This window comes from Heptranchias perlo, chromosome 27, assembly GCF_035084215.1.
Source record: "Heptranchias perlo isolate sHepPer1 chromosome 27, sHepPer1.hap1, whole genome shotgun sequence".
Taxonomy (NCBI): Eukaryota; Metazoa; Chordata; class Chondrichthyes; order Hexanchiformes; family Hexanchidae; genus Heptranchias; species Heptranchias perlo.
Genome location: NC_090351.1, coordinates 33960472 through 33975309, shown reverse-complemented (window position 1 = coordinate 33975309; position 14838 = coordinate 33960472). Strand labels below are relative to the sequence as shown.

General features: G+C 38.0%; 1 protein-coding gene across 1 annotated transcript in view; it reads right to left on the bottom strand.

The window, feature by feature from the left end:
* LOC137344570 (guanine nucleotide-binding protein G(i) subunit alpha-3) overlaps positions 1–14838 on the bottom strand; it is a 38870-nt gene that overhangs the window by 5790 nt on the left and 18242 nt on the right. Inside the window, exons 2-6 of the mRNA XM_068007622.1 lie at positions 14786–14828; positions 13070–13211; positions 9563–9720; positions 6350–6478; positions 1803–1932 (exon numbers count right to left, since the gene is read on the bottom strand). Coding sequence (XP_067863723.1) covers positions 1803–1932; positions 6350–6478; positions 9563–9720; positions 13070–13211; positions 14786–14828 — 602 coding nt within the window. The remainder of the gene's footprint in view (positions 1–1802; positions 1933–6349; positions 6479–9562; positions 9721–13069; positions 13212–14785; positions 14829–14838) is intronic.

Here is a 14838-nt window from a genome sequence, read left to right as displayed (position 1 = left end):
GATCATGGCTGATCTGATCCTAACCTCAAATCTAAATTCATGTCCAATTTCCTGCCCGCTCCCCGTAACCCCTAATTCCCTTTACTTCTAGGAAACTGTATTTCTGTTTTAAATTTATTTAACGATGTAGCTTCCACAGCTTCCTGGGGCAGCAAATTCCACAGACCTACTACCCTCAGTGAAGAAGTTCCCCCTCATCTCAGTTTTGAAAGAGCAGCCCCTTATTCTAAGATTATGCCCCCTAGTTCTAGTTTCACCCATCCTTGGGAACATCCTTACCTCATCCACCCGATCAAGCCCCTTCACAATCTTATATGTTTCAATAAGATCGCCTCTCATTCTTCTGAACTCCAATGAGTAGAGTCCCAATCTACTCAACCTCTCCTCATATGTCTGCCCCCTCATCCCCGGGATTAATTTCAATCATTGATTTCAATCATCCAGCCATCAAAAAACCATTAATGGCTGATGGAGACATCTACCCCCATAAGCCTGAAAATAGGCTACAAAAGTGATCAGTCTAATAACCTGATAGGGGATTAAATTTCTTTGTACAGAAAGTCCTTCTGTAGTGCTTCCTTCCCCTTTAAATAATATACGGATACATGGTCAAAACCTGGTCGTAATGATTACTATCAATCCAGCTCTGACCACTGTTTGAGCGATCTGATGATCTAAGTGAGGTTCCAAAAATATGGAATATCACTAGTGTAGATTCAGATAAATTTTGTGCATTTCACATAGCATGAAATACGCCTATAAATTCAAAACAATTTGCATATATTCTGATAAATTCTCCATGATTTAAACCATATGCAGCCTTCACAATAATATACAATCTCTGCAGTGTAGAATGATACTTCCTGCAGAGCAAAACTTTTGCTTTTCCAAAATATTTTAAGTCATGTAAATATTTTAATTGAAAACATTAGGGCCAAAACACCAGTGCAACTTTATTTAACTTTTTGGGAAATGCATTCATATTTTGTGGTCTTGACCATAAACTTGAGCTCAACCGTACCAGCCTCATTGTGTGGCATTTATTTAGTCTTCCTTTCTGAAAATTGAAGTAGGCCTATCAAATCCTGATTATAATATTTTACCCATCCTCCTACTATTAAATTATAACAGTTTTCTGGGGGTCTTCTGAGATCCACTGATTTTTCTCTCTAATTCTCTTACTTTATATCCTTTAAAGTATTTGATTATTTGTGTTCCTGTCAGCCTCCTTATTAAACTACTGTTGGTTGGATCTTGCTATACTTTTTAAGAAATTAAATATACTTTCTTTCCTCACCCTGTGGTATAGCCTGAAATGTATTCCATTTTTAAGTCTGACTTCCCCAGTTAATAGTGTCCAAAATACTTCTCATAGCTCCAAAATCTGAGTTTTTTTTTTAAAAAGTCCTGTACTACTACACAGTTGATTTTTAATTAAGTATTTTTAACTAGATAGAATCCCTTTTGTTCCTGATAGAAGTTGCTCATATTTTCAAGTTCAGAGTTTAACTGGTAACTGTTCCAGGTCGGTTGCTCCACTGATCAAGAATAAACTCGATGAAATATACTTCTGTTTTTTGATAGAATATTGTTCTAAATATATATCCTTTATATTTATGAACAGCAATTTCATTTAGCTTTAAAAATGGTAATCCTCTTGTAAAGCAAACTGTAAAGTTAGCAGTGCTTTCCATTTTAATATGTACACAATTGCAGCAGGCAGTTTACGAAGTCCTTTAAAGACACAATCTTGGCCTACTTCCTTGCTGCCGGACATGAATTAGAGCACAGGATGTACGCACCATTTCCTCATCTTCAGCAAGCACAAGATCGTAATCGCTCAATGCCACACAGAATATTATTGCAGTTACACCTTCAAAGCAGTGAATCCACTTCTTTCGTTCTGATCTCTGTCCTCCTACATCAAACATCCTCAAATGGACAGAGATAAAAATATTAAAACTTTTAAAAGCAACAAATGAATTAAAACTGCCAAACATTACAGTCTTCTGCAAAACGTCTCAACAAATTAGGTTTGTGTGCAACATGAGTTCTGACACAGTAATGTGCTGCACAGACATTATAATGTATGATTTCAGAAATAATATTTTAAATATATATGTTTCAGCATGCAGAATTTGTGCGCTTAGTTTGTAAAAGTCTATGTACAAGTCCCCACAGGACATCAGATCTCTATGCAACGTATTGGCGACAAGTTACAGCAATACTGAATGTGATACACCCACTTAAGGAATACAACCATATGCATTAAAAAATGCCTTGAGCATGTGGTGATCTCTGGGCATGCAATTTCTGGCAGAACTCCAAGGACATTTATGGACAGGACTTTAATTTATCAACATGAAGTCTATTCTACTGTCACTCATATTACATATTGGCAGTGTACGCATATGCACATATACTAGTATATGTGTAAAGTATACATAGCATATATAGCATACATACATAGATTGGTTTTTGTATGGAGGGTTGAATAAATGGCAATGTAAAATAAGGTTTTAAAAGGGGAACTCTAATAGGAAAAGGGAAGTTTTTTCAATGTAAAAAAAAGTGTTTCACAAGTCATGCATCTCATACCTGTGAAAATAAATCTTTGATGAACTAGCCTGCACAGTAACATTCCTGGTGCAAAAGTAATATTACCACATATAACTAGTATTGGACCAATGTAGAAATATTATCGGGGAAGGACTCAGCCTTTCCCTTTGTCGTCTTCAGAGTTAAGTTGCATATGTAACATTGGTGTCATCGAGGTCACATAATCCCTAATTTAGCACCTTGCTGGCACACTGAATTCAACTGCAGACTCCTTGAGTTCTTACATATAGACCTTTCATCTGGCAATAATTTATGCAGAAGTAGATTGAGCTCACCAGAAGCTAGGTGTTAACAAAATAAGCTTTAAGTGCATGTTGTTAGAAGCCAAAAATAAAGAAGCCGTGTATAAATAATTTGATTCCCAATTCCTATAAAACCTAAAATGCGTGCAAGCATAGGGATTAACATCCAATAATGAAAACACCTACTCCCTTCTCAATGGCTCCCTAGTAACCAATTCCATCAAAGACAGGATTGCTCAATTTTAAAACAATTTTTAGTTGATAAGGGCAGGAAGTGTTGTTTGTTCAAAAGATTTTCACTTTGTGGTACAATTTTCTTTTCCTGCACCTTTTAAGACAGTCCCCATCAATTTTCAATTCTTTCAATCAAGCCCCCAGTACTTTAAAATGTAAATGCTTCTGTGTTACCCTCATTAGACCCCTTGCTTCATCCTAGAATAATATGCTGGTAGGATTAGATGAAATAGGGAGGGAAGAAGCTCATGTGGAGCATAAACACCAGCATGGACCTGTTGGGCCAAATGGCCTATTTCTGAGCTGTACATTCTATGTTATGTGCAAACACACACAGTGAATAATAGCCACAAAGGTGAAATACCAGATGGTGGTCATCTTTTGCAAAACCACAAATTGAGAAAATTAACAAGAAAAACCCAGATAGTTAAACTTCAACACTGATGAAGATCTGAGAGAAGGTATTTAAAGGAACACTCCATGGAACTATTGTGGGTTCTGTAATTCAATATTTTTGCAGTCATCCTTGTAGTTTTATGGTTAAAAATGTAATATCTGGTCTTATACCAACAAAATTAGATGTTTCCTTGTTACCACACTTGTCAACACAGGAAAAATGTGGATGACCTGTTTTGCTTCTTCAGACATTCAGTACAGTAAAGTGCCGAACAATGATGAGCACTATTTCCTCCACCTCAGCTGCTCTCACTGAAATGCTTATAGTTATACAGTTTTATCAAGAGATCTTCTAAAAAGGTATGAGAATATTTTAAACTAGAAGAAAGAGAGACTATTTATTTTTCTTTAAAAACTCCAGGAACGACAGCTACGTTCCAAATTTCAGAACTCACTTCTGAAATACCCCCATGAACTTCCTTCTAGTCTTCAGTGTATTGAAGACTAATTATTGCCAAATGCTTTCTGTACAGTATAATTCTGGCTTAAGACCTAGATAGTACTGAAATTTAAATTTTGTTAAGCGTGCCAAGGTTATAATCCAAGGATACTGAACCTGCACAGCGTAGTACCAATGAAGGATAAGATCTTGCTACCTAGTCACCTCATGGCTTATTTCTGATCGACAAACACCACATCATGCATCAGTATAAAAGCAACCAAATGCTAACCACTAAACTTTTTTTTATTCGAGCCATTTATCTCAACATACCATGTCTCAAGCTGGTTACTTCCACAATGGGGAAGTTTCAATTTTTCCTCTCGGGTGAGACACACACCCACACAAACACAAAAAACTTTATACTCTGAACCTTCACAGCTGCAGGATAAATAACTTATGCTAGCTACTTAAGTTGTCTTATATTAATCATTTTTGTTAGGCAGCATTTTGGGAGACCATCGATGGTGAGCTGGCTTCTGGCATTTACACTGCATTACCTTGGAAGAAGATTTAAATTTTTGTGGATCTACAAGTCTGCCGCTCAGATATGGGAGTCAGATTTAGCAATATAAACACTAGGAGCTTGCCCATCAACTGCAATCTCCCAGGAACTGACCCAACAGTATAAAAGCAGCTACTGAAAATACTCATATGTTAAAGCTCACTTCTGTAGCATGTTATTCAACCCTTAGAGCAGTAAAGTAAATTAATGGAACAATACTAGATTTTACAATATGACCAGTTTTCACACGCACACATATATACAATATGGGCCAGAAATTGCTGGAAAAGTAGCGAATCAACGGTGCTCACCATTATTAGCTGGTAAAAAAAAATCCAGCAATTTGTGAAGAGGAGATATGTCACGAATTGCGATTTTCCATGAATTGCTGGAAGATTTGCACTGCTCCGCCGTTAGCCTCGACAAAACCGTAAAAATTGTAACCGCATAATGAGCCACCCCACTGAAATTAATTATGTGTCATTAAGTTGCTGGATTTACGTCATTAATGCAAATTAATCTCGCCACAGCCATTTAGGGCTGGTAATTCATGTTTTATGGACCCTGTTAACGACGCGATTTATGGTCCTGATATAAATCCCTCAATGCGTTATCTATAGGGATGCATTTCTGGAAAAAATTATGGACTATGTGCAGAATTATGCCAGAAGTTACAGCAACAATCAACACAGACTTATCTTCATCCAGTTCATTGTGATTACCTCAACCTTGGAAGCCCAGAAAGGGAACAATGAAGCTGTGGAGTCTCACTCCAGCAGGTAGTGAATTGTTCCTATAGGTTTTTAAAACATTTTATCTGTCTTGACTGTATGTTTGTGCCAGTCTTGCCATCTACACCCCTGTCAGAAGACAATAATTTTCAGGATGCAAAGTTGTTTCGACACTCAAGTGCAAATTAGGTAGATTTCTCAGAAAATAATTTTGGGATACAGTATGTGTAATTTGAGACATGACGTGGTAAGAGTCACGTGCTTGGGAGGAAAATGGTGACTTAAGACCTATGGTTCCCATAGCTTGTCCATAGGGTTTTCCTTGTGTCATTTTTGGGTCTGTTGTGGACTAATTGATTGTTTTGATTAGTCAACAGCTCCATTGTCATTGTATCATGTGAGTACCAGGACAGTAGAAGGCAAACTAGATGGACGCTGGTCTTTTTTCATCTAGCAATTCCTATGTTTCTATGAAAGCACTTCTACTGTTCCTGATCATGGTGGACAGGGATGCTGTTTCTATACTTCATGGGTCAAGAACATTTGTACATTTTGCACACTTACCTTGCCGTTCATTCATTAACTTCCCAAGGACCAATATAAAAATTCCCAAAGACAACTGGGTTACAATATTCTCTTCATCTGCTTGTTCTTTTTAAATTTGTTTCTTACTTTTTCTTTGTCTCTTTTTTCCTCTTTCTCTTAATTCGCTCTCTTTCCCTCTTTCTGTATTTAATTTGACTCTAACTGACCCTATTTCCTTCTCCATTGTTCGCTCTGTTTATTTCCATATCCTTTTCTTTTATTGGTTAAGGAGATAGACCATTTTGTACGACATTCATGAGGTCCCAGATGCGACCTTGACAGTGCTGCGCCATTATCGCTTCGACATTCCAGCAATTTTCAGCGCGATCTGATCGATGAGGTAAAAAGTCCAATTATCGTCGCTCACCGCAAGAAGCACCATTGCAGCAATTTCTGATTGTATGATATTTATATTGGATAGATAGTAAAACTTTTAAAAATTGATTTAATCCAATATCAAAAAGTCATGTTGTCTGAAAGAATTTATGGCTTTAAGAAAGAACTGCATATTTACAGTTTGTAAAAGAACATTACTCACTTAAAATACAAATCCTTGAAGGTAAAGTGTGTCTCCACTATGCCTGTAGTTTTCACTCTGGTCCTCAAAACATCTTGTTGAGTTGGGATGTAGCTTTGTAAGGATATTCTGTCCAAATCATTCAAATAACTAAAGAAAATAATTTAAAATGAATGAATTTGATGAAAATACACTAATAAATCCAATTCAACTCATTTTCAAGGAGCCCCATCGTCACTACACTTTTAAACATCTCTTTTGCTACATCTGTATTGATTTAAATAGTTTTGATTGCTGATGAAATCTGGTGAAAATGAGTTAGATGAGATACTGTGGGAAATGAAACAACATAAAACTGGCTATAATTTGGCACTGACTGGCCAATTCAGATCAATAGGATAGCTGTTGTGGGAACTGGAAAAATTCACATTGATCTAATAACGGATGCACTTCTTAGGTTGGAAGAAACAAACTTTACTGGGGGAACAGAAACTCAAAATATCCATCCAGTGTTGCTGGGCTACCATGTGTTTCAAGGCTGTTCTCCTTGCCTAATTTTCAAAAAGCAATTTTACATTTTGGTCATAAAATGTTTTACGGTACAGCATCTTGCATGGTTTACTCTAGTTTTCCCTTTAGGTGGCCATGACAGAGTTTCTAATATTTAAGAACTAGTGTTATTCTACACCAAAAGTGACTGTAGGCTGCAGATGCCAGGTTTAGAGTGTGACTGCTCACTTGTTGATTCAATTTCAATTGCTTTGACTAAGTAAAGCCCTCTTTGTTTGGGGCGGAGGGGAGTGGGTCAGAAGAAAAAGAGGTTCTGAACATTTAGGTTTGGATACTACATTTAAATTCAAACAGGCGTTTAGCTTATGATGATCTGCTTCACACGATCAACATTTGACATCAGTAAAACATTGTAAAACGGGTGGTACCATATCCTTCCTGTCAAGCTACCATCAACCCATGAAAATCAAAAAAGACTGATGTTGCCTTTCTATTATACAAAGCCACTTCACAGAGAAGGGCTATGTTTGTCTCGGTGCTCTAGAGTTCACCCCATTTATATTACAACAGCACTTGTGAAACTGAAATCATGATCATGACTTTAGTTTTCTGGTTGACTATCTTCTCTTAGAGCTGGGGAAGATCAGTACAGGTCAAGTATGCAGCCCAGATGCAGGCATATAAAAATAGCTGTTGCAACAGCAGTCACCAGTCATTTATGTTGCACCTCAGCAACATCATCCGGAAACGTCAGATTCCACGTGTACGCCGATGACACCCAGCTCTACCTCACCACCACCTCCCTCGACCCTTCCAGTCTCATTTATCACACAGCTTGACTGAGATCCAGTACTGGATGAGCAAATATTTAAATATTGGAAAGATCTAAGTCATTGTCTTCAGTCCCTGCCACAAACTCCATCCCTCTCCCTGGCCATCGTCTGACGCTGGACCATTTGCAATCTTGGCATCCTATCTGACCTGAGATGAACTTCTGACGACATATCCGCTCCATCACCAAGTCCGCCTACTTCCACATCCGTAACATCGTCTGTCTCCGCCCTTGCCTCAGCTCATCTGCTGCTGAAACCCTCATCTATGCCTTTGTTACCTCGACTTGACTATTCCAATGCTCTCCTGGCCAGCCTCCCATCTTCCATCCTCCATAAACTTGAACTCATCCAAAACACTTCTGTCCGTATCCTAACTCGCACCTAGTTCTGCTCACCCATCACCCGTGCTCGCTGACCCACATTGGCTCCCTAACCAGGACCACCTCAATTTTAAAATTCTCATCCTTGTTTTCGAATCTCTCCATGGCCTCACCCCTCCCTATCTCTAACCTCCTCCAGCCCTACAACCCTAAGATCTCTGCACTCCCCCAATTCTTGCCTCTTGTGCATCCCTGATTTTAATCACTCCACCAATGGCAGCCATGCTGCCTAGGCCCTAAGCTCTGGAATTCCCTCCCTAAACCTCTTTTGCCTCCTTTAAGATGCACATTAAAACCTACTTCTTTGAACAAGCTTTTGGTCACCTGTTCTAATATCTCATGTGGCTCGGTGTCAAATTTTGTTGGTTAACACTCCTGTGAAACGCCTTGGGACGTTGTACGACGTTAAAAGGTGCTAAATATAAATGCAAGTTGTTGTTGCTCCAGCTCGACTGTCACTGGCGACAGAGTGAAAAATATCTTGAGATATATTCTGCTAAGCAACAGCCTCATTTACTTGGCAACACTGCTACTGGTGGCAATGTCGCAAGATAAACACAGCAGGAGATTAGCCATTGGTATAAAACTAACTTTTCCAAAATCTGGAAGTGAAGAGAAAATGATCTTCATATACTACTAGACAACAATTACTAAGCAATAGAAGTATGCATGCATTAATGCCTCCAAAAAAAACTTCAGACTAGTCAGGCAACTAAGGAGCATAGGCTCTTTGGCTAACTAACCGAAACAAAACTCTACAAAGTGGAAAGAAGCTTTCTTGCGTATGATAGTGTCGACTTGGCTCAGTTAGCAGCCTCTGGAGTTAGGTGGTCACGAGAAAAGAAAGAACTTGTATTTATATAGCATTGTAGCACCTGCTCAGGATGTCCAAAAGTGTTTTACATCCAATGAATTATTTTTGGTTTTTTTAAAAAACAAAAATGTAGTTACTTATGTAAATAAACACAGCAGCCAATTTATAAGCAGTAAGCTCCCAAAAATAGCAAATGAAATGAACAGCCAGTTAAACAATTTTTGTTTGTGGTCCAGGAAGGAATATTAGCCAGGACATCAGGGGTAGTCCCTGTTCCTCTTTGAATAATGCGATGGGTTATTTTCTGTTCACCCATGTAGGCAGAAGGGACCTTGGATTAACATTTAATCCAAGCATGTTCTGAATAAAAAGTGCAAAAAAAAACTAGCAAGCAGTCTCACTAAAGTTTCAAACATACATGGCAGTCAGCTATGCTACACTAAACATTATTGCAGTAAAAATCAATCTAGAATTTTGAGCATTCCCCAGCATTAGAGACAAATAATCCAAGACAACTATAACTGCTGGTAAGCATCAAAACTTAGTAACAAAGGTGATTACAACAATTTAATCTATGGTGTACACAAAATAAATACCAAAAAGGAGGCTTAGAACATGCAGAAGCTACCTGCTCACAGCTTAATTTGGCAACGTGTTGGATAACAAAATAATTTTAGCATTAAAAAACTATACTTACTATGATGCAGAGTCATTCAGCTGATACTCTCTGGATCTACCAAAGCAAGCCTGAACACCACTGTCCTGCCACAATCGTTTGATAACTCCTGCAAGTTCTGTTGTCATGATCCCTTCCTCCGTGGTCCCTGCGAGGACAAACAACTGACGGGCATCATCCTACATACAAACAAAAGCAATTTTCAGTGCTTTAAAGTGGTTGAAAATTACCCAAATGTTTAATACTATACATTTGCACCATTGGACATGACTTCACATCATTTAGCACAATGTTTCATATACCACATCTGCCTGGAAAACTATTTTTCTCAAATTAAAATCAAATACAATAAAGCGTACCTGCAGACCAAGAATTAAAAATTGAATTTGTGGTCAAAAATGGCTAATGACCAAAACTGTAATAAACAATCAACACGAACTTAGCTGTGGCATGGTTAAAAACAAAAAGCTCTGATATTTGAATCTATTGGCCATCTTTTGGCATCAGCCAGATGTCAGATAACCCTATTAAATCCAACCTTTGTTCAGCTGCAGTATTTAACCATAAAACATTGCACTATTTACAAATTTAGATCAGTTGAAAAACTTCAAAGGAAAAAATGAAATGGTGTTATCTTTAACTCTGCCACCGTCCCTAGCAAAATAATTATTTTTAATTTTTGTTCTCAAAGTAAGTGATGGTCTGTGTTAAGCAGCAGAACATTCCTAGCAATATCAGCAAACATTTCCAGTACAGGAGCAATCCAGATCAGATGTAGGTTCAAGTTCCCTCACTGCCCCAAGAGGTATTTTATTTTAATCAATTTTCTCCTCTCCCAATGGTATAGACTCTTTCCTGGGTAAGATTTCCAAGGTGCTGTATGCCCTCTGGTAACACACAAGAGGCCAATACTCAGATGCAAGCCCGATAGCGAGTGTCAGCAAGCTACTTAACCATGGGGATATAAGGGCGGCTGTATTAATTAGAGACAACATAATGGCAATAGAAATAAAAGGGACATAAATAATAAGATAGAAACAGAATCCATATGGATTAAGACAAAGGATAAGAAGGGATCGATCACGTTAATAGGTATATTCTACAGACCACTTAGTAATGGAAGGGAAGTGTAGGAAGAAATATGTATGCAAATCTATGAAATGAGCAAAAAATATCGATAATCATCATGGGAGATTTCAACTACCCCAAATAAACTGGCAAGAAGAGGTAGGGAAAGGGGAACAAGGAATGGAGTTTTTACAATGTGCACAGGGCACCTTTCTTACCCAGTATATGAGAAGCCCAAAAAAGGAGAGGAATCACTGCTGGATCTAGCAATGGGAAATGAACCAGAGCAAATAAGAGAAGTAAGCGTAGGGGAACATCCAGGCAATAGCGATAACATAAGGTTTCCAATAATGATTGAGAAAGACATTAGAAAGACAAAGACCAAAGTAATAGATTGGAAAAAAAGCTAACTGAAGGGATGAGAATGGAACTAGGAAAGGTAAATAGTGACAGAGGACTGGCCAATAGCTAATGTTATTGCTATATTTAAAAAGGGAGATAGAACAAGTCCAGTGAACTATAGACCAGTTAGCTTAAGGTTGGTGGTAGGAAATATAATGGAATCTTTACTCAGATGTAATAGAAAAACATTGAGAAAACAAAAATATAATCAAGAGTAGTCAGCACGGTTTTCAGAAAAGAAAGTCATGCTTGACCAACCTTATTGAATTCTTTGAAGAAGTAACAAAGTAGATAAGGGTAATGATGTAATATATTTGGATTTTCAAATGACCTTCGATAAGGTACCACATTGTAGATACATGACTACAGTCAGAACAGAGTCAGGGGACAGGTAGCAGAATGGATAGCAAGCTGGCTACAAAACAGAAAACGGAGTAGGGGTTAAGGGTAGCAACTCAGAATGGCAAAAGGCAGGAAGTGGTGTTCCACAGGGATCAGTGGTGGGATCACTGTTGTTCAAAATTTACATTAGCGACTTAGACTCAGGAATCGGAAATAAAATTTCAAAATTTGCAGACGACACCAAATTTTGGTGGGGGGAGGGGGGCAATAGTTCATACAAAGGAAGATTGCGTCAAAATGCAAGAAGCTATTAATAAACTTGCAGAATGGGCTTGTGCAATAGGCAAATGAATTTCAATATAGATGTGTGAGGTGGTACATTTTGGTAAGAAAAATAAGGAGGTCACATTCTTGGATAATAACAGTCTAAATGGGGTAGAGGAGCAAAGGGATCTCAGAGTACAGATGCACAAATCATTAAAAGTAGCGATACAGGTTAATAAGACCACAAAAAAGGCAAATCAAGCACTGGGGCTCATTTCTAGAGGGATAGAATTGAAAAGTAGAAAAGCTACCTTAAACTTGTATAGAACCTTGGTTAGACCACACTTGGAGTACTGTACACAGTTCAGGTCTCCATATTATAAAAGCTATATAGGAGGGATTAAAGATGATGCAAAAGTGATTTACTAGAATGATACCAGAACTGAGAGGATATACTGATCAGGAAAGGCTGAACAGGTTGGGGCTCTTTTCTTTAGAAAAAAGACTGAGGGGTGACCTGATAGGGGTCTTCAAGACAATGAAAAGGTTTGATAGGGGAGATGTAGGGAAAATATTTCCACTTGCAGAGGAGTCCAAAACTAGAGGTCATAAATATAAGATAGTCAACTAATAAATCCAATAGGGAAATCAGGAGAAACTTCTTTACCCAAAGAGTGGTACGAATGTGGAACGCACTACCACAAGGAGTAGTTGAGGCGACTAGCACAAATGCATTTAAAGGGAAGCTAGATGAGCACACAATGGTGAAAGGTATGCTGATAAGGTTAGATGAAGTAGGGAGGGAGGAGGCTCATGGAGCATAAAGGCCAGCATAAACCTGTTTCTGTGCTATAGACTCAATGTAACAAGGAGCCTTTAGTGTAAACAAAGGCTGTGGATAATTAGATACACCTTGATATTACCACAGTATGGAAGTAGAATAAATGTCACTGGAAGCTCAGGCCATTGTATTACCACCCTCCCTCTGCACCCCCCCCCCAACCTCCAAAATATATGTCTAAAAGATTAATGTCTCTAAAAGTATATTCATATTTACTTGGGACAGACTGAAATCATTAAATGCAGGTTCAAATTTGAATCAATGATATTGCATCATTATAAACTAGTGGTCTTTAAAATGACGGACAATTATAAAACTGATTTTCTAACACTGCTTTTAATGGCTTCTGTTTCCATTCATTAATAGAAGTATACTATGAATGCCTTGCTGCAAATACCACTTCTACTTTAATTAAACTGAATCTGTTCTGCAAAGTCTTCAATGTTCTCCATTTTTCCACGACTTCTTTAAAAGCAGAACATTATTGACTGGATAATTTAAATATCAATCATGTGTCAAAGAAAAAAAATGAATTTCTTCTGGAACACTTCAAATCATCGGTAACTGAAGGATCATGCAGTTAGATTCAAACATCATCTACGTATACTCACCGCTCTTGTTGGGTCTCCAAAATCAACCTTCAACCGCCCCATGGCCCTGATTATAGCAATGATGGACTGAATTGTATTGCTATAAACCACTGCTTTATATTGTTTGCACTCCTCCTCAGAGTACCCATCCTCATGAATGATTCTACAAGGGAAAAGGAGCAAAAACTAGTTAAAATTGCACTAGAAATTCACATCAGGTATACAATGCAGAATTAAACTCAAAAGCTTTGGCCAAAAGACAAACTGTATTAATGTCAAACTGAAATCATGTCACATCACCATATAAAATTCTCAAATCAGATAAACTCTACAAAAAGTGGGTTGTTCAACCTTCAGTGCAGTAGTTCTCACTCTGAATTATCCGTTCACAGAAGGAAGGCTAAATATGGGGAGAGGGAAGAGTGCTTTCAATGTTAAGAACTGCTTCCAGTTAGATAACATGAAAACATGGTTATAAAAAATATTTGCAGATTCAATCGTTTTCCTCCCCACAGTGACTCACCGTCTTCGATCTCCCCACTAAACAAGTCAGCTCCAGCAACATCAGCAAGTAGTTCTACTGGACATGGCATAGACTGACTTCCTTTACAGTCCTGCAGTCTGATCTTAGGAAATGGCAGGGCACTGCTGCGTATAGAGTTTTGTTCCACTAGTGAAAGTTTACTGGAATTCTACTGGTGCTATTTTCCTACCATGCATAAACAATGACTACGTATGCATCTTGCAGAGGATTTTAACAGGAGCTGGCACTTACTATGAGGTAGTGTGTTTCAGAAAGGATGTAAATCCAGACCAAAGCAACTTTTCCTTACAAGAGCAACTTCGTAATCAAAACCTAAAAGCCTGAAACTGTTCCTCAGTGGTAAAGCCAAAGGTTTCTCTCACCTACCAAGCTAGTTTTCATATTGTTTACTGCAACTGTAAGGGAGTCAAATTGCATCAGAAAGATGCATCCTGTACAGTCAAACCTAGTTGCACTCTAATGTCCCTTAAGCCCAAGGGAAATTGCCCCAAGTAACTTGCCCAGGTTACATACACAAAAGTAGGTGGCACTCAGTAATGAGATAGCAGGAGCAACTGATGTTTTATGGACCATCACTTCCACCTTCTTGATCAGTAATAACTAAGATGGCATCAAATCTAAAAACATTAGTCTGGAGGCATAGCAAAGCAACTCCTTTCCCAGTTCATCAGCAGCCATAAGTAAAATGTTATTTAATGAATCTGTAAATTTGGCACGAGTCACTTTGGACTGAATCCAAACAGGTCTCAGAGGCCAATGGGCAATGTACTAACGCATTGCACCAGCCAGTATCCCTTACCCTTTACATACAATAGGCAACTTACAACACCAATTTCTATTAAAGATGGTAGTATGAAAAAAGTTAGAAATAGTAAGTCTGAATTTGACTGTATTCTGCTAGTTTTATGCATAAGGAAAATACTGCACCTACTCATGGTGTAACTGTAATCAATATTACTCTCATCCAAATTGAGAAGAAAAAAATATAAGGAGAGAATATAGAACATCTCAATACAGCATGGAGCATAAGGGAGAAGCGGATGATGTGGCCACAGTTCCACATTTAACCTAAAGCTACGTTAAAATATCAACATGAACAGTACAACGAAGGCATACATTTAAGTGCGCTCTTGATTTTTAAATTCTGAAGTATCAATACAGGTAACTAAGATCAAAAACTATTTCAGACTCACTTCATTTGTTTTACAATGGTACTTTTTCCAGATTCTCCAGCACCTGCAAAGAA